This window comes from Protobothrops mucrosquamatus, unplaced genomic scaffold, assembly GCF_001527695.2.
Source record: "Protobothrops mucrosquamatus isolate PMUCROS unplaced genomic scaffold, P.Mucros_1.0 scaffold275, whole genome shotgun sequence".
Taxonomy (NCBI): Eukaryota; Metazoa; Chordata; class Lepidosauria; order Squamata; family Viperidae; genus Protobothrops; species Protobothrops mucrosquamatus.
Genome location: NW_015386619.1, coordinates 1,291,573 through 1,318,948, shown reverse-complemented (window position 1 = coordinate 1,318,948; position 27,376 = coordinate 1,291,573). Strand labels below are relative to the sequence as shown.

The 27,376-nt window shown below is 35.4% G+C and overlaps 1 protein-coding gene across 1 annotated transcript in view; it reads right to left on the bottom strand.

Moving 5' to 3' along the window:
* LOC107286328 (metabotropic glutamate receptor 8) overlaps positions 1 to 27,376 on the bottom strand; it is a 447,549-nt gene that overhangs the window by 19,046 nt on the left and 401,127 nt on the right. Inside the window, exon 8 of the mRNA XM_015814679.1 lies at positions 21,125 to 22,060. Coding sequence (XP_015670165.1) covers positions 21,125 to 22,060 — 936 coding nt within the window. The remainder of the gene's footprint in view (positions 1 to 21,124; positions 22,061 to 27,376) is intronic.

The window sequence follows — 27,376 nt, the reverse complement described above, 5'->3', positions numbered from 1 at the left end:
TGATTGTGATCACTAGCAAACTCACCAGCTTCTGCAATAAAATAGTTAAAATGTTGTACTAGAACTAGGGGAAACCCAAGTTCAGGTCTTTGTTCAGTTAAAGAGTTCACTGGTTATTTTGGATCAAGTCTTGTTTTTAGCAAAACTATTGATACCAAGCTGTGGCTTGGAACTAAAATTAAAGAGTGCCTGATTGACCTTGTTTTGAGCTTTCAAAGAGATAAGGTGAGATATGAATACAGGAATAAAATTTGTGTACACACACAGGACATCTAATATTCTGTGCATCACTGTCCTTATAACCTTTTTTATACTATCAGATTGCATACCTAAATTGAAAAGAGCATTTTAATTCTAACCTCATATTTTTCACCTTTGTACCCCCTGAGAAAAACAAAAATTAAATTCAATTCAATACTTTGGAGCAAAGCAGCAATTTTGAAAAACTCCAAAACCCTTTGGAGAACAAAATCAATTAAGAACTGATAGGATGTCTAAAAAATAAAGTAAGAAAAAATAAACCAGAATCAAAGGTAGAAAAAGAAGATAATCAAAAGATTTCATGAAGTTGAAACAGGACCTGCTTTCTCCCATGCTAATTCATTAAAATGATTTATATAAATAAGGCACCAGAACTGAAATAACAAAGCTCCTCTGGATCATTCAGACTTGAATCAGATAAATTAATATTAATTTGTTAATATCAAAGACCAGTGGCTGTTAGTTCTGAATTTAGGTCTGAACATCCAAAATATCCTTCACAGAATGATACATTAGAGGTATTTGTGGTGTTGCTGCTAAGGAGAAGGAATATCAAGGACTGAGCAAGGAGGTGAATAAGAAGAAGCTAAACAGAGTAGAATTACAGCCCAAGAATTTTTTCTTGGCTGCCATTTCATTTAATGCTGTCTCTTTTACTGTTTAATGCTTTCTATTTTACTCCTTTCTTCCTTTTAAATTTAACATTGCAATTTCCTAAATTAACTCTGCCATCTGCCTTTCCTAAAGCAATGGGGACACAGCTGCAAAGCCTTTACATATAGCCTAACCTTTAAAGAATGCAAAGAACAATTTTGTCAGCTGCTGGCCAATAAACTTGACTCTCAGTTGGCTATGTATGTGGAGCAGAGGGGAAACACTTCTTTTATGTAATACTGTTCTTGAGCTCAATGGTGATGATCCAGTAACTAGTAGCTACATCAAGTAGCAGGCATATTCAGTAGCTAAACAAACAAGGGTTTGTGGATAAAGGTAATTAGTGGTGCTGTTACATTTGATCTGAGTGCAGAGCTTACCAAAAGTGGTAAAGAATTGGGATGCCATGCTTCAAGTCCCTAATGCTACATTTCCCCCTGTATGTGGACTGGAATACACAAGAGTATGTTATATAAAACAGGCTGAAGTCATCCACAGATTTGATGCATGTTATATTTTTATTTGTTTAACTTTTTATGAACAACAACAAAAACCCCTTGGAGAAATAATAATAAAATCTCTGAAGTGCATTTGCAACTACATTGATCCTTTATTTTTCCAACCGCTCCAAGCCTTAAACCAGTCATATTGAAAGAGCTGCTTTTAAAAATGCATTAGAGGAACATGATGGTGAGGAGAATAAGAAGTGAATGTCAATCAGCAGGAAGTTGGAAATGGGGGGGGGGGGGAAAGATGCAAGCACTCTAGTAAAAGATGCACCCAAGTTTTTCAGATGATGGGCAGTTTTCTTAAGTCATTCATCTTTAAGGCTCTTACTGATACAACTAAAATAGGCTGACAAGTAGAAAAGTCAGAATGAGTTAAGCTGTTCATTTATTTGCCAAAAGCCATTGACTTTTTTCCTCTCTTTATTAAAGAAAATCAGACAAATGTTAAATGAAGGAGATAGCGACATTTTCATTTTCTTCATTGTGATTGCCAACCATGAGAAGTATGCATAAGAGTGGAGTAGGAAGAGAAAGTTTACCAGACTAAAGTGTTGGTGGATTTTTCCCTTTCCTCATTTCTCCTTAAACATAGCATTCCTTTGACTGAGTTGGTCTTTTCAGTGGAATTGTGGAGTTGGCCAACTGAGGTGGCTTCACTAGAGAAGCATTAAGCAACTACAGTAGGGCTGTTGAAAAGTACAAGATAACTATTTGAGTCCAGGGTAATCTTCTGGTGTTGGTGGAACAACTTTTTTTTAACAAATATATAAGTGAGATTGTCAACAAGCAAAATACATAAATTTCATGATACATGTAAATAGAGCAGGAATTCCCAAGCATGGGGATTTCCAGATGAGAAAACTTCAGATTCTAGAATTCCACAGCTAGCATGGCCATTGATGAGCACTCTGGGAGTTGATACTTGGAAGTTGCCAAAATTGGCAGTAACTGATATAGAGCATTATTTATATGCATGTCTGATGATTAAAATAGAAGAAAATATATGTAGCTCATGGTTGAACTGTGGAATCCTTAGCTGTTTGCTTCAGACATTTCATTACCCAACTAAGTAACTTAATCAGTGTGACTGAGAGTGGGGTTTTCTCCCTGTTTATATATACTAGCTTGCCAGTTTTGATGGGGGTGGGTTTTTTTCCTAATAGTTCCTTGAATATGGTATTGTTTTGTTTGATTTAATTTGCTTGCTTGATTGTCAATTGTTAATCTCTGCTTATCTGAGTGTTGGTTGTTGGGGAGGATGTGTTCTGATCTTTTCATTTTCATCTTAGCTTTTTTTATTGTCTCTTTTGAATGATGTGTAAATATGGTTTATCTCTATGTGTCTGTTGATGGCTGATTTGTCTCTGCCAAGTTTCTAAGTATCCCTTAGCATTTTTTAATTCAGCCTAATCTAGGATGCTCACAATGTCCTACTTAAAAATATGGTTGAGTCTGTCCATATGTTGTGAGATGTTATCTATGGCATACAGTGTAAGGATTGTAACAGCTACTAGTACAAAAGCAGAAGCCTTCTGTGAACACCAACTAACAGTCAGAAGGCACAGTACAAACTCTCTAGGTTAGGCAATACATCTAATGCATATGATGTATACTAAATTAAATTACTCATATATCAATCCCTTCAAACAAACAGCCTTGGCCTTTGAGCCAAGATTCAACATGCTGTGTTTATTCAGGTACTCAGATATATATATATTTGATGATTACAATTTTGTAAGTAGATAATTGACCTAATTTTGAGAGGTTTCTGTATTGTTCACTACATAATTAGAAATGATTCATCTTCCTTATTTTTAAAAATCCATTTGGCTTCCTCTCTTCCTCTGTCTTAGGAAGCACTTGTGATTTTCCTGAATGATTATTCCAGAAATTGTTGACTTTAATCAAGTTTTTTGAGTTCATTTTATTTCCTACTGCTAATTGCCTTATGTAAGGTTGCCTTCAAACTAAGCCTCTGTGGTTGCCACTTTTAAGTTACATAATATATAGCAGTCCAAGAATCCTTAATGGGTTTTCAATGTTCTTTCTGCTGTGAAGTCTATTCTCTCCCCCATCTCCTGCACTCTAATGTAAAATACTTACAAACTCTATAAGAATATTCACTTTGTGTACAAGAGGGAAGCAAACTAGAACATCAAATACATCAGCTTTTTTCAAGTATTTCTACCAGTGGCTCCTAAAAATGGAATCTATATGTATATTAATTTAAATTATTGTATTTGTATTGCAATACCATGGTATTACAAGCTTTGTAAATAGCATTAGGGCAGGGGTGTCAAACTGCTGGCCCGTGGGCCGGTCACATCATGTGGAAGCCGTGCCCACCCCATTGCCGGCAATGGCAAAACCAGCCCGATACATTGTGTGACGTCACATGATGTCGCGAGTTTGACATGCCTGCATTAGGGGAATAGCACTAAGAATAAGATTTAGGGCAGACTGTTAGGACATGTCATCAGCGTATGTCACAGATCCTGCTGAATTCTTAGGAGGTGATCCTTCTCTTACCAATTAAAATAAAGTTGCTGAAAAGTCAAAGATCACAAAATCTGCAAAGATTTGAACAGAACATCTTGTGGGATATAGCTATCCAGAAACATTTTGGAAATTGGGAAGGGCTCTTGGGATGGATGAATGATGCTAACTCCTTATCTAGGATGGCTAAGGGCAAATGGACTAGGATTCTTGAATTATAAATACATTTTTCTATTATGGGAAATAACACATCTGACAAATTTTCCTTTCAGATATAAATGTTAAAATATCCCAAAGTCTTTCCTTTATGTTGATTTTTTTCCTTTGTGAAAAATGAAATATGTCTAACAATTAACTTCACTTATCATTTTCATTAAGACAGAGCAGAGAACCCCAGAAATTATCTTGGAGAAAAAATGCAGCAGTTGGCAAAATATGATTTAAAAAGAAAACATTAGGAAAAAAACTTAAATTGACTCTGTCTTAAATCTGCTATAAAATGGATGGAAGAAGGGCAAACACCACCAGACTTTCAAAATTATATTACTCATTAATATAGTCAAAAAATCAAGATGATGGCTACAACAATGTGATGGAATCTCCACCTCATTTTTTAAAAATGTGTCTTGCTCATGCAACACACATTGAAACAAAAGGTCATCATCATTGCTACTTACTTGTTCTTTCTTTTTTTAAAATCATACCTTCTTGATAGCCCTATTGTTATTTAAGCCTATACTAATAGAGTAGATTTCTAGTGTTTCTTATGTACAGTAGATTGTTTCCTGATCTGGCCTATCTTGAAGGGCTATACCAATCTTGAAACCATGTTTTGATAACTGTTGCATTTCTTTTCCAAGATAATTTCTCTGGTTCCATACAAAATATCATAATTAATTTTAACAACCATGGTTAATCAATATGCACATGCCAGATTTTTGTATTGCTATTCTATTTGATTTGTTAGGTTCAAGGCAGCTTTTGCAATGTTCTTCCTTCATTTTTTGCTCTGTGAGGAAGATTGGAGTAAAAAAGAATGAGTAGGGCAGTTGACTAGTCAGTTTTCTTGACTGATGGTCAAACTAGAGCTAGGTCCAATCCAGTCACTTAACAACAACAACAACAATAACAACAACAACAGCAACAACAACAGCAACAACAACAACAACAACAACAACAACAACAACAATAATAATAATAATAATAATAATAATAATAATAATAATAATAATAATAATAAAGAAGTTGGAAGGGACCTTGGAGGTCATCGAGTCCAACCCGCTGCTCAGGCAGGAAACCCTACACTATTCCACATTGGGATATTGCTCTTGTGCTACAGAAGTTATTCAAAGAGCAGTGGCTCTGAAGGGTTAAAGGAAGGGGAACACACAAAGCACAATGCAACATTTATTTCTTCTCCTCCACCATATTTAAGATGCTCAACTCACAATCCCTTGGAATGGGATAATTCCAAACTATTTTATCATCCAAGTGGAAGGACAATACATTGACCCTTTTCCTGCTCCCCTCCCAAACTGAATACAACTGTACTATCTGCAAGCTGATATTTTAATGATAGTTTAGTATACTTCATTTTACCTGTGTGTCCAAAGTCAGCTTAAGGAATGAAGTATAAACAGCACAGCACAAATAAATCCATCAACCAACTTTGCTGTCCCTGGGCTACTGTCAGCAGCTGTTACCTGAATCCACTGGAGTTTTTTTGTTTCCAGATTTGACTGGCCATGCCAAAATAGCACAGACACAATCTGAATGTGAATGTACCTGTAATTGCATTTTTTCTTCTTCCACAATTAAATTTGAAATGGTGTACTGTATATATTAGTTTTAAAACATTGCAATTAATAAATTCCAATGCCTGTGCAGAGACCATCATGGTGTTGCCTTAAAAGACCTTCTCAGATGAGACAGAGATCCAAGATGAGACATCCCGAAAGCCAGATGCTCTATTTCTAGAAACTGTTGAATCAGCAAAAGACCTCATTATTGATGTTCTGGATCTAACAGATTGTGACCCACATCAGAAGTCTTCTTCATTCTTGAGAATATCAGCTTCGGAGAATAAAAATCAGAAGGTGGAACAGCAGAGGAGACCTGATGAGTGATTGACAAGGCTAAGAAATTAATATGGCTATTTGAAAGTAGACTGATGAGAGAAACCAAACTGATCAAGGCCAGCATAAGAGTGACTTCCCAGGTTAATTCAAGAGACAATTATGTAAACAGCATAAATGATTTCAACTTTATTGACAAATCACAATAATGCTACTGTACATAGTCCTTGACTTATGACCACTTAGTCACTAGTCAGAGTAATGAGAGACCTCTCAAAAAGTACATATAACCTGGTTCTGAGACCACCCCCCATGGTCACATGACACCATTTTGGCCACTCAGCAGTTGTCCCACATTTACATCCATTTGCAACACCCCAGAGTCATGTGACTCCAATTTATGATGTTTTTGCCAAAAATCAGCACTTCTAGTTTTCAGCAAAAACACCCCAAAATGAACAATGGGCATTAGCTTAACAACTGCTGCAAAAAAGGACATAAAATCAGGTTTGGTCACGTGATAACTGTACAGTATGATAGCTTTACAACTGTTATGACTTACGACCATAATGGACAGGCTTCATTACATTTGCAAATCTGTCAGTGTCATGGTCCCATCAGATCCCAGTTAAGAGGAAGAGGAGGAGTTGGAATGGAAGCCATCTGATGGGGATGGTACGGAATGTTTGAAGAGGCCAGGGGCTGAAGTTGATGTCCCAGGCCCCTCAGGGAGCTGCCTGTCCTCCCAGACAGGGAACAATTGGCTGCAGTCAGGCAGTGCTGCTGAAAGGCAGCAGATCCTCTCTGATGAGGAATAGCTCCCATCCCCACTCGATCCAATGGCACAGAGAATAGAGTAGAGGCAAGTTCAAAGGAGGGCTGCAAGGCTGTTCAGGAGAAGGTCACCCTACTCCTGCTCACAAGGAACACCTGGCATGGGTTGACTTAAGGAGAAGCCAGGGGAGTTTGTCTTTGTCAGGAACAATTGTCTGCTTTGGCTTATGCTCCCCCAACTTTGGAAAAACTCAGTTTTGACTCTTGTTTCTACCTGTGCCTTGCCTTTTGCCTTGTGGACTTACCTTTGGCCTCATGGACTTGCCTGACCCTGTGTAATTACCTTGACCTTTGGGCAATGACTCTGGACTTCTTTGGACTTCCTCTCTGCCTTTGCAATTTGGTTTTAGTTGTTTAATGGCTTTTGTTTGTGGGACTGAGAGTGGCTGTCTTCATGGAAGTGTGGGGTGGAGCCTTACCAATCATTGTAGGACCATTTGTTGTGGCAGTTAACAGAGCAATAAAGGACTGTATGCCTGCCTCTGCCTAGGCAACCTGGATCATAACAGGTTAAAGTTAAAGAGTCTCCACCATAATATACAGCACATGGAATGAAATGATTCTTAATGGGAAATGGTTAAAATTGCTTGATTTATTTTGCACTCCACCCTTTTCATCTCAATAAATCTGGCATAAGAGACCACTGCAATTTCAGTTTTAGTCACTTGCCAAAGAACCTGACAGCCAGCTGTGACTGGGGAGGGTCAGCTCTTTCAGGTATTATGGGAATGACTTGGGCATAGCAACTTTCTTGGACAACTTGGAATCACGCAAGCCATTCATGACTCCCAGTCCTCCCAGCTCTTGCAATTCTTTTCTACTTGGAAAACCTTGGCTTTTGACTTCTCATTTACTCCTACTGCTTCCCTGGTGAGTTTCATTTGTTGTCCAGAACTTGAACTGGATTTATGACTATGAGATTAGCTTGACAGATTTATTGCAACAATAACACAGATAAGGGCTGCTAGCTGTAAAGCCAAAAGAGGTGGGGGAGATTTAGATATTTTCATATAAAGAAAGAAAGAACATCATTTGTACACAAGAATAGCCCTCACCGTTGATTCTGTTTACAATAATGCCCCAAAGAACTGTGAAGTTATAGAGAAATAATTACTTTTAGTTTATTAACTTGTACGAATGATTTCACATTTACAAAATTCTCTTTTATGTTCTCAATACACTTTATAATAATAGTTTTCTCCAACAGTCTTCTTCTTGTATTGGCTTAGAAGACCTAGTTATACTAAGTCCCAATTTTTATACCCCCAATATCATTTTGACCATGGTCCCCAAATTATTTTCTCAAGGGGAAATTTCAGGGAATAAAGTTGTTCCTATCATTAGACAAACTAAGGAAGCTTCCTAAATGCTATGTAGGGAAAAATAATAAAGATTTAGTTTATGATACTGTAACATATTTCAGAAATATAAGCTTGTTGGCTATTTTTTGAGGGTGATCCATCATATATACAGGTAGTTATAAACTAATAACCAAATTAGGACTAGAATTTCTGTTTTAAGTCATTGTGATTGTAAGTCAAGTTGTACCTGATTTTATGACATTTTTTTACAGTTGCTATTAAGCAAATCATATGGTTATTAAGTGAATCCAGGTTTCTCAATGGGCATTTTTTGTCATTTTCCTGGAAATTGGCAAAAAAAGGTTGCAAATTATGATCACATGACTACAGGACACTGCAACATGTCAAAAATGTGGGCCATTTACCAAGTATCTGAATTTCAATCACATAATTGTGGGAGTGGTGTGACGGTTATAAGTGAAAGGTTATAACTTACTCTTCCAAGTCCTCTGTAACCATCCTTAAATGGTTGTAAGTTAAAGTCTACCTTTACAAAAGCTATCTTGCTTTTCATAAAATATAGGTAAGTGAGGCTCCCAGAGTTAATCAGGATCTACTCCCAGAAAACATCATTTTACTGATGTTTTATAGTAATTAATATATCCAAATAAGCTTTGATAATCAAGGACAACTCTGATATGGTGCCTATTTACAAAATACTGTATCAAACATGATGGCATCTTAGTCCCTTAGTTGTTTAAACCTATACTTTAATAATATGGGGGAAAACTTTTAAAACTAGAACATCCCCCTCCAAAATTGACTAGTAGACCCCTGTGTTACTTTTATAGGCAGATGATGCCACTATTATTTTAACTATACACATTGGACTAAGGAGAATATTAAGATCAGCAGTCTCCTGTTGTATGGATAATGACCTAGTTCTCAGTATTAAAACAACACAAATCATGGCCTTCTCAAAAAGACCATCTAGACCAGGGGTGTCAAACTGCCGGCCCACAGGCCGGTTTCATCATACCGAAGCTGCACCCACCCCATTGGTGGCAATGCAAAAAGAGTTGTGATACGACAAGTCACGTGACATGGCAAGTTTGACACCCATGATGTAGACACAAATGTAGATGGCAAGTTAGTTACAACATCACTGAACAAATCTAGGCATTTAAGAACCTTGGACTTGTTTCCCATGCTACTGGTTCATGGATACCCCAAATTCAGTCCTTAAAAGAGAAAGCCCAAAGGTGTGTAGCTCCATCCTAAGGTTTTTAAACACTAAAGGAAATCCCTATATTTAAGATGGAGTAAAGGTATTTGAAGCCAAATAATAGTTCAGTTATTCTATGGCTTTTAAGCATGCTTGAATAAGGCTATGGAATGGCTAGAAGTAGCCCAATCAGATTTCTTAAGGGACTTATTTTGCTTCCATAAACCACAATGCATCTCAGACTCCAGCATTTAATCTGAACTTTTGAATGACTTCGATACCTTTAAAACCTGTTTGCTGCCTTAGTTATTTAATTTTAGTTAGTTATTAGCTCAAACAAATTTTTAATTCAACAGGTCTGGTTGTTTTGACACTTTAAGACAAATTCCTGCCTTTTAGCACTCTGAAGGTCTTGTGGATTTCCCCCTAATGCATTAATCCAGTGATGTGTGAACAAGAAAGAGCATTTTTCAAGTAGTGTGCCAGAGATTATTGATCTGCTAAATGATCTCAGCGAGACCCCCACACACATTACCCCAACAAAACCAGGAAAACCTGTTGCACATGTTCACTGGTGAATGTTATCTATAAAACAAGAATGAAAATTTTCATATTAGCCTACTGCAGTTTATTTGGAGGCCAAGTTTCACAAAATACCCAAATGTTTTTGCCCCTGTGCTGAGTGGGAAACTCAGAAAATTCCTGAAGGAAGAATGTGGCAGTTAGCAAAATGGGGGAAAGGGGGAAAGCATTAGAAAGGAACTTCAAGGGACTCTGCCTTAAATATTTGTGGTATAAGAGCAAGGGAAGGTAAACACTGCCAGGTTATCAAGATTCTGTTGGTATAGCTGATATCAATAAAGCAGAGTTTCAGCATGCTTTGTGGAGTCCTTTGCTGGTCTATCTTGAAGGAATGGCACATACTTCCTGCCTGTGAGTTAGTACAGACAAGAAGCTTGACCAGAAATATTAGCTCTAACTTTGTTGTAAGATTACATTTACAGAGTCTTGGAAGTTTGAAAGTACACTTCTCCCCACTTGCTTTTACAGTCTAAGAAACTAAGAAGGGTCCCTTCTGAGATGGTTTGCCACATCCCCATTGCTTCTGTGGACTCAGCTGCCTCTAATCTGACCATTGTCTAGTCTGCAGCTCTTGCTCCTGTTTCCAAAGGTAATTCCCATATATAATTACATATATACCTTCACATGGGTGCTTTTGATTTGGCATAATTGGTTATCGCGTCCTCCTTTTTCACTGCCTTGAATGGCATCTTAGTGAGTTTTCTGTGATTCTAGATAGAGTAGAATTACTAGAAGTTGATGGGATTGGGTGTGGTGTGGCAGAGGACATAAGAAAATTAAGGCTAGAATAAATTCAGTTACTGGTGTTATTGGGCAATTTGAGAACTTTGGCCAATTATTGGGAAATAGGATCCACTTCCAATTTTCAGTCGAAACCTAACACATAGTGTATAATGAGGACAAAATGCTCAGCATTCCTCAAAATGCTTTGAGGAAACAACAAAGTATGAACCAGATTTCATTGATTTAACCTTGTTCCTTTAAGTGTTCACAATATATATTGATATATTTATAAATTAGTGCAGTGTGATTGAGTCCTAAACAGGGACTTATTCTTTGTAAACATGTCTATTTATATTAATTAGCAGAACAACAACAACAAAAATATGCTAAAACAATCTCTACAACCCACCAGCACATGGGCAATAGATAATAAGATGTGCAAATCTTTTGAAAGATTTGCCCTAGGGAGGAGCTATAAAACACCTCTTTTTGAATCATTAAAGTAGCTTATTTTCTCCTACATCTATGCAGCTGTTTCTTAAATCTGTACTGGCCATCTCTGTATGCTTGAATATTCTCAGCCACTTTGCTTAACTGGAAATAAAGTGAAAGATCTCCTTTAAAGAATTTGCCCAGCATTAATATTGGGCCTCACAAGGTAAAATTATGGGCCACATATTTATAACAATTGATAATCACATCATTTGGGCATGACAAGTTTGGGTATAACCATATAACATTACAGCTGATATACTTAAAACAATTCATAACCATATAATGACCAGCAGATAAGCTAATATAGGAAAACTATTGTAGTCTCCCTCTTTCAATAAATTATCCTGTTTAAAATAATTATTTAATCTCAGGCTGACACACTACAGTGCACAATTCTAAAACATTCTTCTGTTAAGAAGCTTTTTTTCAAAAACCAATGTATTCATCTGTTCACTTAATACAGAGCTTTGTCCTTATTATAATAAGTGATATCTTTATTTTATATTGAATGAACATGATTCATTCACATGTCAAAACTTATAAAACAGATAATACAAGGAAATTGAAATTGTTCATTGTGGTGAATAGGAATGCAGTTTGGGCTACTGTCTATCCTCAGCTGAAGATGATGTGACTTGCCATTGCAACTTAATTTTACACAGAGGTTCATAAAAAATTTGTTTTAAACATGTAGGCCAGCGGTTCTCAACCTATGGGTCGTGACCCCATTTGGGGTCGATCGACCATTTCACGGGGGTCGCCAAGCAAGGCTGTCCGCCATTTTTTTCCCCCTTTTCTGGCGGGTGCCTTACCTCCCTTGAGCTGGGCCAGCTGGTGGTCGGCCTGCTCTGTCTCTGCCGCTTGCCAGCTATGCCTCGGCCGGTGCAGGGGGCGGAACCACGCATGTGCGGCGCTCCCAGGCAGGGAAAGTTCTCGACTTACGACCGGTTGGGTAGTCCTCGACTTACGACCGGTTTAGTCCTCGACTTACGACCGGTTTAGTCCTCGACTTATGACCGGTTGGGGGTCGCGGCATTAAAAAGGTTGAGAACCACTGATGTAGGCAATTTTGCTCCATATGTAACAGGATCACAACCAGTGGGACAGTTAAGAAACCTGTGTTTCAAGAGGTTTTAATGTTTTACTGTACAAATAAAGAACACCGAAGATTATATTAGATAAAAAGTGCTTTCCTACAAAAGTTTAGATTTTTAACTTCAGCTGCCTATGTGACATTTGCCTCTGTGCTGAGAAATACAGTATTTTATCACTTGTGATAAAACCACTATCAAAAGTCAGGTAATTACAGCAAAGCTTAGAATTGCTTTTTACTACATTATTGGGTTTCCTTTCCTTTTCCTCCAGTAGCCATGGTAAATGACAGCATAGTCATGAAATGACAAAATAATGAAATGGGGAGAACTGTTCAACAATAACTGCAGACATTTCCCTTTATTGGTTTGACACTCATTGCTGATGATGGAAATTGCTCATGAAATAAACCCACTTATCTAGTTGATGAAGACTCTCCCATCATCGGCAATCTCGGTGAATTTGTGAGTTGCTACCATGGAAGCAAATGCTGCAGAGGTAACAATAGAAAAAAGAGAGTTCTTTTTTTTCTATTTCAGTATGCAGACTGCATGACTCTGTATTTATCATAACTAATTTGAGAGAGAGTGTGGTTAAGGTTTGGACAGAGGAGCCTATGTTCAAGCTCTCATATGAGCACAGAGTTTATTATTTTCTCATAACTAGACTTCCCTCACAAGTTTGAGGGTTGTGTGGTGAAAAGACTGACCTTCAGAGATCCAAACAAAGAGAGAAAATGTGATGTGCAATTGCAGGGTGGAAAAAAAAAGAATTCTATGAAAAATAAATTTCTGAAGAAAAAAGGTAGGATATAATTCACAGAGGAGAGATGCCCCCTAGTTTAAAAAAATGACTGTGAACTCAAAAGAGTCAATAATGGAATGTAATTGAGAAAATCTAGTCTAGACAGAGAGTCTATGACGTTTATTCTGCTATTTTTATGACTTTATTTCAACATTGCTATTACACATTTATATGGATCCCATTAATAGCAAATTGAGATGTCTGGCTTTGATTTTTCCTAAACAATATCACCAAATCTTTCTTTTAAAATGTATCTAACTGGAACTCGCAACAACTTTTACTTTATGATTTGTCAGGGTGCTTTCGCTCAGTCTTTCCTCCTTTGATGCCCCTACAGATACACTGACTCCAACTTTCCCAGGCACTCCACACAAAATTATTAGGAATTCTCCAAGAGGTCCTCCTAATTCATATAAAAGACACAAAACTGATTGCTTTAACCTAATGCTAGTTGCCCTTAGCCTTTATAATGGGGAATTACTTAATCTACCCTGCATAGTGTGATGCAATAGTTGATCTCCTTAGATTGTAAAAGGAAGGAGCATAAGATTCTGTTGTCCTATTCATGCATTGCGAAATGAATTTTATCCATGTTCTGGGATTGACCCACATTTTTAATTAACACCTGGAAGAGTGGCTGCTTAGACAAGCTAGTTATTTCTATTTACTCTTGTGAACTGCAAAATAAATGTCCCACACTATCCACAGTTAGATAATTATTTCCCACTTTTGTCTTAATATCTGCCAAACAGCCGTGTAGCTAATTCTTATTAATATGCAATTTCTCATTGTTGATACCATCACTAAGCAGCTCTAGGGTTGCTGAGAAGAGAGAGAGAGAGGCTGAAGGGCTATAAAACTCACATAGGTCTCACATTAAAACCAACAAACATATGTGTGAAAATTAGAGTCTATGTACGGGCGCCTGTTCCAGACATATATCCTATTACAAGGTTGTGATGAACAGAATAGGTAACTGCTACTCTGAGTACAACTAGATTTTGTAACACCTTATGTTATCTGCTTTTTATTTTTAATGCTGAATGCTAACTGTAAGGCTTGCTGAAAACATTAAAACTTACTTTGTATACACCTCTTTTATAAACTCAGCTATGATCTACTCTTGAGATGGAATCTCCTTTGTGGGATCATATTCTCAAAAATCTGCAACTGAGACATCTTTGTACTACTGCAATTAGTTTTATTGCCTAAAACTGGATGGGAATATCAGTGTTAATAGTCTTAAGAAAGATCTATTTTGACCTTAACAACATATCTGATTCTATCAATGGATGTTGGCATCCACACAATGGTAAGGCTGCTGAAATAAAGATTGCAGAGTTATGGACTTTAAGCAGCTTGTCTGACATTTGATGTACAGGTAGTCTTCAACTTACAACAGTTTGTTTAGTGATCATTCAAAGTTACAATGGCACTGAAAAAAGTGACTTATGACTTTTTTCACAGTTAGAACTGTTGCAGCATCCCCATGGTCAAGTGATCAAAATTCAGATACTTGGCAACTGATTCATATTTATGATGGCTGCAGTGTCCCAGAGTCATGTTATCACCTTTTGTGACCTCTTGATAAGCAAAGTCAATGGGGAAGCCAGATTCACTTAACAACTATATTACTACCTTAACAACTGCAATGATTCACTTAACAACTATGGCAAGAAAGGTCATGAAATGGAGCAAAACTCACAACAAATGTCTCACTTAGCAACATAATTTTTGGGTTCAATTGTCATAAATCAAGGATTACCTGTATATTTGTAAAGGGAACACTTTGTAAATGGAAGTGTAGTATAACCAGATGGCAAATTTATGTAATAATTTTATCTATTTCAACTAGGCATGGAATAATTTATTTGTAGAAAAGTTCATTCCTATCTTCATTCTTAAAAATAATAGTAAATAGAAAAAATATTATATACATTGTAATATTTTTATTAGGAATAATTCTGAATCTCCCATTTAATTGCAAAATGTCTCATCTACAATATAGACAAGTAGTATAAAGTCTCAAGTATAAATGAGAATTTAATAAAAATTTCTTCTGTCATTTTCTGGCAGCTGTATAAAACTTTAACTAATGTATTTTGTTATGTGTTAACTTGTCACATTACATGTTTTTTCACAAGTCTGCATTATCATAGAGAGCTTTTCTAGGAAGAATGATAAAATATGACATTGGTATATAATTTATAGAAGAAATAAATACCCTCAGACTGGAAGCCTGAATGAGTCCATGGGTATGAAGATGGACTAAAATTATATGAGGAAAGCATTTACACATTGTTTTGTTTTGTTTTCTTAACATACACAGCATATATAGATTTTGCCACATGGGCATATTGGGACCTGAAAATAAAATTTGCAAAATAGATTTTGGCTCGGTGTTAGTAAGCAACATGCTTACTAACAACTCCACTTTATCCTTCTTGTATCTTAATGAATATTTAAATTACCTTGCAGATAACATTATGAATTTATTTGGAACTCTGAGCCATTAAATGCATCCAAGCAAAAAATCAGCAAGATTTTGAGACTCAGGTTAGTAGTGTGTTTATTACTATGTTTTCAGTTTGGTTCTGTAGAAATGTATAGGAAGAAATGATAATATACTGAAATGAAATGATTTCAGAATATATCTAGTTAAGAAATTGTGATCAACACATTTACTCTGATTGCTTTCCATTAATCTGCGGAGATGAATATTGTTTTATATAATTTGAATGATAATTTACTTTCTATCTAGCAGAGATGAGTTTATTCAGTCTTTTTGTATCAGTTGGTGTCTTTTTTGTTGTTACCATTAATTGACATAATGGTAATGTAAAAATAACTTTTTCAGAACATATCCTATCAGGGTAGACCAGCCTTTACCATAATGTACTATTTTAAATAAACAATTCAGCTGGAAACACATTTGAATTTTTGTGATCTGATTTATGGATGAAGAAAATTGCCATCACAAAACTGAAAAATTACCATCTTGATTTGGCAGGTTGTTTCTATTGTTCCCAATATGCTTATGACCCTATCTGATTAAGTTTAAAGTGATGTTGTATATTTAATTTAGGTTTAATTACAAATAATAATAGTAATTTATAGCAAAAATAATAATCAAAACCTGTTCTACCAGTAATAATATAGGGCATACTACATTTTTGGAAAAGTATTGATTGTAGATTTATAACTTACTTTACCATTTTCTTATAGTTTATACTTATGTTACATTTAACACTGCTTAAATAGGAAAACACTACGCAACCCCCCCCCAAAAAAAAGGATGTTGATGGACACATTGCAACAAGAGGCTTTCAGAAGATTTTTTTTTCTTTTTCATTTTATTTTCCTTTCAGCTTCTAGAAGGCAGTAATCATCTTCCCTGTCAATCTACACCCCTTCCATATGTTGCAATAAATTGTAGGATGTAATGTCTAATTTCCAGTTATTGTGATAGCTAAAACACAGCATTTAACATAGTGGTATATATTAGGAACCATTTTGACAACCTGTGTTCTTGAAAAGACATGCCAAAATTTACTACATCTCCATACACATATATGCAACGTAGCATGATGTTTTCTAACCACAGCTATCCTCTATTTGCAGACATGTGATCTAATTTTTCAAGATGGCAACAACTGAAAGACATAGTAAGGAAAAAAATGTTGCTGCTGATTGAAAAATTACATAAAATCAAATGCATTAAGGAAAAGGCAGGCTATAAATTGTGGATCTGCAATTTTTCATGCTAAAAGCCCCAGTTGGACTTTAAATATGATGGTAGTGATATGTAGTCACCATTTACAATCATGAATAAGAGAGACAGTAAGGAGAAAAACTAGATTTGGGTTAATAAGAATTACTGTAAATCTAATTATAATAAATATAACCCGGTTAATACTATTATACAGCACATACTAATTTTTGCCATATTAAACATTACAATTTGGAGCAGGTTTTGAAGGAAATGCTAGGCCACATAAATCCTTGGAGTCCAAGTTGTACAAAAACTGGTTCAATCTAATGATTAAGACACCAAGTTATAAGACAGGAGACTGGGATTTCTAATTCACCCAGGCATGAAAATCAACTAGGTGACTTTGGGCCAGTCTCTCTCTCAGTCTAAATTGTTGTGCGGAATATAGGTGGACAAAGGAGTATTAAGATATATCACCTTTGAGTTATTTATAAAATAATAAAAATTGAATGTGTATGTGTATGTATATGTATATGTATATGTATATGTTAATAATAATAATAATAATAATAATAATAATAATAATAATAATAATAATAATAATAATAATAATAATAATAATAATAATAATAATAAAGTTGGAAGGGACCTTGGAGGTCATCTAGTCCAACCCCCTGCTCAGGCAGGAAACCCTATACCATTTCAGACAAATGGCTGTCCAGTCTCTTCTTAAAAACTTCCAGTGTTGGAGCATTCACCACTTCTGGAGGCAGGTTGTTCCACTGGTTAATTGTATATGTATATGTATATATAATTCTGCTATAGTTAATTGAAACTTCTTTGTTTCAACAATTGAATTACTGTGAATAGTTACTTCTTGTGAATTATAACTTTTGTCAATAAATTTCAGTGTGAAAAAAAATACAGTTACTATACTAAAATATATGCATGAAAACATCTATTTTTAGACTTCAAGTGGATTTCAAATGTCTGGAAATACTACTCCCTATTTATCCACATTTTAACCTCCCAATTTTCTCTGCCTTACCTAAAATCTATTTAGTGTTCTTTTCTTAATTTTAAAAAATAGTCTTTTCACTTCACATAAAAAGGGGCATAATTCAACCTCCCTAGGCCTTGTTTGTTTATTACTTTCAAGGTAAAGCAAGCTATAGTAAATTGTAGTAATGATCACTTGTGGCAATAAGGACTTTTTCTTTTGCAGAGTTTGATAGCAAAGTCAGTGAGGTACTTTAAATTTCTTTTTAGATAAACATTAATGTCTTTATCAAAATGCTGAAGTTAACAAGCTCTTCAGGATATTTGATCACTCCTAGGAGATTTTATTTGTTTTATGGTGCATACAGTATAAGAGTATTGTGTTAAACATTCTTAGATAGATTAAGCTCTTAAGATCCTCTACTATCTTGAAAAAAAAATCTTGATTTTTTATGGTAACAAATAAATTGAATCATGTAACTCTTTTGAAGGAAGATTTGAAGAGATTTTAAAAAGCTAATTGATTTGTAGGTCTTTAGATAGGTTGTTTTTAGTTATGTGGAACTGTGAAGAAATACTACACTTCAATGAAGTTTTGAGTAAAATCACCTCCTGCACAAAATAGCAGAGCTCTCCACTCACTGAAGTAACTGAAGTACAAAGTGACTTCCTCTTTGAGCCAGTTCTTGATTAACTACTAGATATAACAATATAATGAAGACAACACTTCTGACCTATAAAGCTCCCAAGTGCCTACGAAAAAAGTTTGAGACCTCTCCTCCCACAAATCTGATATAATCCAGAATTTAGAAAAGAAGGGTAGGAGGGAGACAAATAGATATACAGTACACACAAAGCATAGAGAGAAGTCATAATATTACATATTTATGTCATTATTATAGAACTATAGAACTATATGTCATTATTTATACAAGGCAAATGTAAGACAACTATCAGAAGCTGAAAAAGAAGACAGAGTATTTGAAAACATGACAGACAGACACCCCCCAGTCTTAATGAATTCACTATTAAATAAAAGCTCAGGTTTTGCTAATTCAGTTTCCACATTGAAGTACCTGAATCCCTTTTTTCTGGACAATAAACGTAATCAATGAAACTCCATGTGAATCTTGTTTCACTGGGGTAACTATAAATCTTGAGGACACTCAATTCTATTATGAGAGTGCTCAGGACCTACAAAATCTTTATTACAGCACTTTTTTGAGAGGAAACTGCTGTTTGAAATGGATCAGAGTTTATTCAATACTTTATAGGAGAATATCCTTGCTTTCCATCTTCCTAATAATTATACTATCAGTGAAAAGCTTGTCAAATATAATACCTAACAAATCTAAACTCCTCTCTGGAATCAATTCCATCTTAAATTTGAATTTGAACTCTAACCTCATGAATTTTAGAAAGACCTTTACGATACTTGTTTTTGCAAAGCTTTTATTCAAAAGAACTTCTCATTAAGTGCTAGTGATTTAAATTATGGTTGTCCTAGTATTAGGAAGTACTTAATTATTAGATCATGTTTAAAATGCCATTGATATTTCTATTGTTTTATTGATATTGATTAGTGTATGTGTTTGTGTGTATCTGTGTTGAGGTTAGATGTAAGGGCACATTAAAGTTACTATTTAAAAAAATGATTTTCAGCCTTACTAGCAGACCAGATGTCATGAGCAGAATTTGATTTCAGAATTTACATTGGATGGCTTTATATTCAAGACTTAACCATGTTTTTTTATAATTGTTGATGATGATGTACTATAATTCTAATTTATGGATTGTTGAATAAACCACTCTTTCCAGGTTCACCCATTATGTTAAGCTATAACACGTGGCTTCCAAATTATAAAGATTCACAACTATGCTAAACTAAAACTACATAAACCATATTATGGCACATATAATACTTATAAGCTAGTCAGCCTTCTCTACCAAATTGCTTTACATATTTGAGCAAACCATCCATAAGACGGTGTAACCTAGTATACAAATTAGAAGGCTTTTATTGGGAATAAAATTAGCAAGAAACTATACTTGTAAATGTAGCCTCAGAATTTATCATGGAAAAGGGGTATTCACTATTATATTACACTCTTTTAAAAATGTTTTAGTCATAATGTAGTTCATAGGTCCTCACCTTTCAGTAATAACCAACAAAGGTTAATATACCTTTTGAAAAGTCAAACCTGTAAAAAGCTATTGAACACTGTCCATAATAAAAGACAAATTATTGCTGATAGCACAGTGCTGAAACTGAAGGAATTCCCAACAGGCTGGAGCATGAACTTGTTGAACAAATGACATGACAATTTGAGTTACATACAAGGGAAATTATCTTGCACAAAAGATAATAGAATTGGGGGTCATTCAAAGACATTGAATAACCTTAAGTTCAAGCTAAAGAAAAAGTAAATATATAAACAGCATATAATTATATCTAGAATTCACACCCATGAAGAAAGTAGAGGTTATTAATGTAGATTTTTTTGAAGCATTCTGTAAAATGATGCAATCCAGATTTATCAATGGCTATCAATGATCTACTACATTGAATATGCTGATACCATATACAAATAAAAAGGTGCTGAAAACAACCAACTGGCTATATGACTTCAAGCATAGTCAAATGCTTGAACCAGTTTAATTACACTTATCAATATATATAGGAGAAGGACTGGCAGACACAGGGGGAGAGTAAAAAGAGGGATCAGCCTAGAATCACTACATAGCCAGAAACAAATTAAATCCAACTCCCTTTAACTGCTATTGACCCTTATATAACTCTAACCAAGTGCTGACCATTAGTTGAGAAGATTCCTGTGCATAGGCTTTTAGCAATAAATCAGCTAAATTTAACCTTCATGTGTGAACCTGGTCTTTCATGCATGACAATATATTACGCATCACAGAGATTGTATTCTGTATACAAAAATATTTATATTCTATATTCAAAACATTTTCTATTGAATATGAAGCCTGGCTTAATGTTTTGCTTGTCCTATCATTCAAAGGAGCAATTTCTGAATATACAGGACCAAGCCAACTATTTTCAAGAATCAGCTATATTCAAGTGCCGATTCTTGTCAGACTTTTGCAAAGCCATATTATTGCAAAACTAGACTTTTTTTTTACTTTCTTACTCATTTTCCTGTAAATTATATAATTTGTAAGTGTGTAAAAATTGCATGCATACACACAAAGAGACACTCTTTGAAATTGGATTCAGTATGAGTAGTAACTTTTGAACTTGACTATCCAAATGAAATAGCTGAAAAAATGATTTATTTTTTTCAATAGGTCAAAACAAAACAAAACATTGACTTGAGAAAGGTTACTTGTTTACTCACCTTCTCTGCTGATTGTGCCGTTCCAAAAAAGATTGGAATAAAAGCTAACCAAATGATACAGGTGGTATACATGGTAAATCCAATTGGTTTTGCTTCATTGAAGGTCTCTGGAACGCCTCTTGTTTTAATAGCATATACAGTACATGTTACCATTAAGAGAATACTGTATCCAAGAGAACAAATGAGTGATAGATCCGAGATGTCACATTTGAGAATCCCACGGGCATTTTCAGGATCCACAGTCCTCTGCTCTCCATAATCTACTATGATATGTGGAGGATCAATAGCAAACCAAATGAAGACTCCTATAAGCTGTATGGATATGAGGCTGAAGGTAATCACCAGTTGGGAACCTGGGCTGATGAACTTTGGAGCAGTGACTGATTTTTTCCCTTGCTCAAATATTCGATGGATCCGGTTTGTTTTGGTGAGCAAGGCTGCATAACTGAAGCACATTCCAAGTCCTAGAAAGATCCGTCGAAAAGAGCAGATGGCAGTAGCTGGACTTGCAATCATTAAAAAAGTGATAGCATAACAGAGAAAAATCCCAGTCAAGAGGACATAGCTTAGTTCACGCCCTGAGGCCCTGACAATTGGGGTGTCGTTGTGACGGACAAATGTCACAATGACAAAGGTGGTTGCAATGATGCCAAGTATTGCTATGAAGACAGGCACAATTGCCCATGGGGAATGCCACTCCAGTTTGATGATGGGAATGAGTTGGCAGTCCGTGCGGTTGGTGCTTGGCTTCTTATCAAAGGGACACATTTCACAGGTGACCTCATCCACTTGGTAGTGATATCCTTCACAGCGCTCACAATGCCAACAGCAAGCTACTCCCTTAACCATCTTCTTCCTTTCCCCAGGTTTGCAGGGCAAACTACAGACTGAAGCGGGGTGAGTTCGTTCTTTGATATCCCACTGCATATCTTCTACCTATGGTTATACATATCAAGAAGAAAAAAATTAATGACCCTTTCATCTTCTCCTATTTATAATATCCCTAATCTTGGCCACAAGTTTCTCATGAATCACCTTGTTATGACAATACAAATACATTTTATTTTGATAAGAAACCCCCTTTTTCTCTGATACCGATTTTATGAAACTGTTAAATGATTGGGCATAATAAATCATTTGTGCCTTGAGCTTGATGAGTGTCATTAGTTTCTATTTACCTCTTTACTGCTAACCAAATTGATGCCTGTGAAAAGATTTATCCACTCTTAAGCTCTAGTCTGAAGCAAAGGCATCCTATAAAAAGGAATTTATGAGCTAATCACATGCAAATATAGTTCTCAAACATTTAATTAGAAAATAATGGCATATGGGTTTGGAATTAATTTATATCATAATGTAAGGACAGAGTAAACATCCTGCACTAATCTAGAAGAGAACAAGAAGTTTTATTTCTGAGAAATAAAAATATGAAGCAAGGAAATATTTTATTTTGGATCCACCTCAGGTTGCTTTGCTTGTTATCTTCTACCATCTACAGAATTATTTGTTTACCATATTTGCTTTTTTTCCCCTCATCAAATTTCTCTGAGTGGCTTACAACAAAACAGTGACACAGAATAAAAGCTTAAACATCAATCCACTACAGACAAATAAAGTAATATTCCTGATCATTCACCTCATTGATTCACTAATTACCACCAGTCCTATCATGCCTCTCTAAGCTCTCTAGGAAAATATTATCTTTACACTGCTCTGTACAGGAAGAAGGAAGCTAAGAAAGCTTATTTCTGCTGTAGATTCCCACTCTTTAAAGATTTTGGGTGAGTAAAGGAATCCTCGGCATTCTCTCCCAGCCTGCATGAATCAGGCAGGCTATCTTCCCATTGCAGGTGATCCTTGAAGGCCATGTTATAAAAGACTTCATAGCTGATAAAGAGAATTTTGAATTATATCTGGAAAAGTATATAAGCCAGTGCATGGCTCTAGAAGGTTAGATAGCCTTTTGAATTCTGATGGGCTTTTGATTTTGTACACACTAATTTGTTGTAGGGATCTCAGTGGTTCTGTAGATCTACTGATCTTTTCAAGAGGAGGCCCCTAGGAATCTAGCACTATAGTAGTAACAACAAACTTTGTACGAGTCAATCCATCCATTTTTAAACTACATCCTTCATAATGTCTGTCCTTTGACTGCACAGCTATAATTGGAATTCAAAGCATTTGGAAAGTCCCTGTTTGGTAATGCCCATGTTAGTGTTACATGAGAGTGACAAGTACCACTTAGAAATGATCAGACATGAAGTTCATTGAATGTTTCCTTTTAATTACAGAGTTGTTTGGAAATGGAGAAAACTATACACAGCATCCCATCTTTAAACTTTTTAGAGATATAGTGATATAAATAAATACTTAAATCATTTTAAAGAAATATAATAAATATACCAGCAGACAACTTTTCGTCAAAGATTAATTAATTTACTTTAATTACACTACTAATACAGTGCTAGATTACTTACAGTACTACATTTTACATTGGCATCCACAGCACCAACGAGGAAAGCAAATGACAAGACAACTCTGTCTTTTTTTGTAGATAGATAAATCAATGTACATAAGCTGTGGAGCATGTGTTGCAATGTCACTATTGTACACTTTTTGTGTGTTATTTTGATGAAACTGTCAGATTCTGAAGACTTCTCTGATTATTTTCTTCCTGTGGCACAATTACAGAATGTTACTTGCCTATGGGTTCATTTAAGCTTTTTAAACTACTGTTTCTATAATTTTTAGCAGAAATATGATTTCTTTCAAAAAGAAACAAATAAATTAGAGAAGGAAAACATGTCCCACTCAAGGTGCTGCTGAGCTACATTTTCCATGTATTATAGCAGTGAAAGCTATATTTTGGCAACATCAAAGGATTACACAATCCTTTACCTATTTCATATTCATGGATAAATAAATCATATCACATGGGACCAATCCTCAAGTGCTCAAGAAACCTCTTTGCCAGTAAAATGGAGAGGCATTTGAAATATCATTTTTCTTGGTGCTTATGAATGGTCAGCTTAGTCTGACTCAATAAATGTCTTCTAGAAGAGGCAGGGCAATGTTCTTCAAACACAAGGCATGCACGTTTAATTCAATGAGTTCAATTTTACCTGTGCTTTATTAAACCTGAAAATACTATTGGTAGAGATGGGCGAGTCATTCAACACAACTATTATTTTTTGAGCCAATCCAGAATCAAACCAGCACTTAAAACCCAACATATTATTTTGCAGCTGTAAGAAATGATCCCTCATTGCAAGAGCTAGGAATCACAGTATCACAAATTAGCAACCAAATAGGGGAACTACTGTTAGTCCCAATGTTATTTTTTTTTAGAACAACATGGAAAACTTCACCTGCACAGAGGCATCCTTCTGCTGAGTTGCCACAGGCTGTTCTTTAGTTAAAAAGTCTTCTGAAAGAAGTTTAACAATGACCCACTACAAAAGATCAATTTGCCTCAAGGTTGGGTTCACTAGTTGTTTTTTTTCCCCTTTAGTGCTCTCAAAGGGCCAGTTGACCTAGTTAATTATCTTCCATCAAACAATTTTCATTGTTATGGGAAAAAATAGTCAAGGGATGGTATAAAATGAATGGATGAGAAACTTCAAAACAATAGGATGTCTATTAATCCATCATTTTAAAGATATGAAACAATGTTCCCTGTCTCTATTAGTAATACGGTAATAGGTTTTTGATTAGGTCCAAACTCTTCTGAATTTTAATTAAAAATCTCTCCATTACAATCTAATGTAATACTTTATATGCATCAATAACATGGTCTAGAATCTTAATGGCTGACTAATTAATTGAGTAATTATCCTTTAGAAAACTTTAAGGATTTGACATAAGCAAAATAGCCATACAGCAAAAGTCTGAGTGAAAGTTTAAAGCAATGTATTCTAACTTGGCAACTTTAAGCTATGGTCCTCAGCCAGTCCAGTATATATAATATAAAGTAACATAACATAATGAGAGGTGATGAGATTTGACATTATGTAATATGTAATAATGTAATGATAAGATAGAAAAATGTGAGTTAGACAGCATCACTACCAGATATATTCATAACTGGCTGACCAACCACACTCAGGGTGTGGTCCTCAATGGAACTGCATCTGCATGAAGGGAACTATGCAGTGGGGTACTCCAAGGCTCTGTTTTAGGCCCAGTACTCTTCAAAATCTTCATCAATGATCTGGATGAGGGGATAGATGGGGAACTCATAAAATTTGCAGACAACATCAAGCTGGCAGGAATAGCCAACACTCCAGAAGATAGGCTTAAGATACAGAAGGATCTTGACAGACTTGAACATTGGGAGCTAGCTAACAAAATGAAATTCAATGGTGAAAAAACTAAAGGTTCTACATTTAGGCAAGAAAAAACCAAATGCACAAGTACAGTATAGGTGGTACTTTGCTCAATAGTAGTAACTGTGAGAGGGATCTCAGAGTCCTACTGGACAATCACTTAAATATGAGCCAGCAGTGTGCTACAGCTGCCAAAAACGCCAACACAGTGCTAGGCTGCATTAACAGATGGATAGAATCAAAATCACATGAAGAGTTAATACCACTTTATAATGCCTTGCTAAGGCCACACTTGGAATACTGCATCCAATTTTGGTCACCACAATGTAAAAAAGATGTTGAGACTCTAGAAAGAATACAAAGAGCAACAAAGATGATTAGGGGACTGGAAGCTAAAACATATAAAGAATGATTGCTGGGATTGGATATGTCTAGTTTAATGAAGAGAAGGACTAGGGGTGATTTGATAGTAGTTGTTCGAATATCTCAGGTATTGCCACAAAGAAGAGGGAGTGAAGCTATTCTCCAAAGCACTTGAAAGCAAGACAAGAAGCAATGGATGGAAGCTATTCAAGGGGAGAAGCAACTAGAACTACGAAGAAATTTCCTGACAGTTAGAACAATTAATCAGTGGAGTAACTTGCCTCCAGAAGTTGTGAATTGGAAGTTTTTAAGAAGAGATTAGACAACCATTTGTCTGAAATGGTATAGGATTTCCTACCTGAGCAGGTGATTGGACTAGAAGACCTCCATGGTCCCCTCCAACTCTGCTATTCTATTCTATTCTATTCTATTCTATTCTGTTCTGTTCTGTTCTGTTCTGTTCTGTTCTATTCTATTCTATTTATCATTTTTCTCAGTTTTGGGGAGCAGAAAATAATAAGCAACTGACAATGTGCATTGTTTTCCTACTTTCTTTCCCTAATACATATTGTACTAGAGACAACCAATCTTAATGTACCTTCCTTTATTGTCAGTTTCTCCAAATATGCCCTGATTTGAAGCATTTCTTTTAAGTTATTGTTTTTGTTAGCAGTTTTCTCCCAAGCTCTATTTCTTTTTGATAAATCTATTCAGGAGGGAGGGAGGAAACAAGGGCAGAAACAAGGGAGGAAGGAAGGAAGGAAGGAAGGAAGGAAAGAAAGAGAGAGAGAGAAAGAAAGAAAGAAAGAAAGAAAGAAAGAAAGAAAGAAAGAAAGAAAGAAAGAAAGAAAGAAAGAAAGAAAGAAAGAAAGAAAGAAAGTAATCCTGTTACTGATGGAAAAATAAATCAAGGGTAAATTTCTTTTACATTACTAACATTATTCTTTTTTTTAGTTGTAAAAGGGGGATGGGATCAATAGCTAAACAGGAGAAAGAGAAGACCAGAAACCAGGCAGTTATTTTGGTTGTTCCATTGTACAATTGGGAATAATATTCATTTAATCTTCCACTAGGCAGTATTTCACAAAATTTCATCCAACTATTTTCACTGCACTTAAGGTAAAGAATGGCTCTCAGAATGTTTGCAATTGTTAAATACACTTTGAAATATCCCACAGGTTACAGAATCCATTGGCTGCAAAGGCAATAAATCCTCGTTTCAAGAAGGTCAGTTGTAATGATTCATGTAATATTTTTCATTTCAGTGCCTCTGACAAATAAACTACATAACACATAATTCATATTATGACATGGTATAAATATTGGAAAAATATCCTGGGTGAAGATGATTGTTTCTAATTTTTGCAAATAAAGGCTTCTGACAGCCTTAGGCTTTTAGGTCTTGGAAAGATTAAAGAAGAAACGGTGGAATGTGAAAATAAAAATTAGGAATTTGTAATGCCGGTGACTATATTTGGAGATATTGCATTACTATGTTAAATTTATACAAACTTATGAACTCAGAAGTGTTCTCTCCTGTCTTCATTGTGTTAGTTTTGTATGT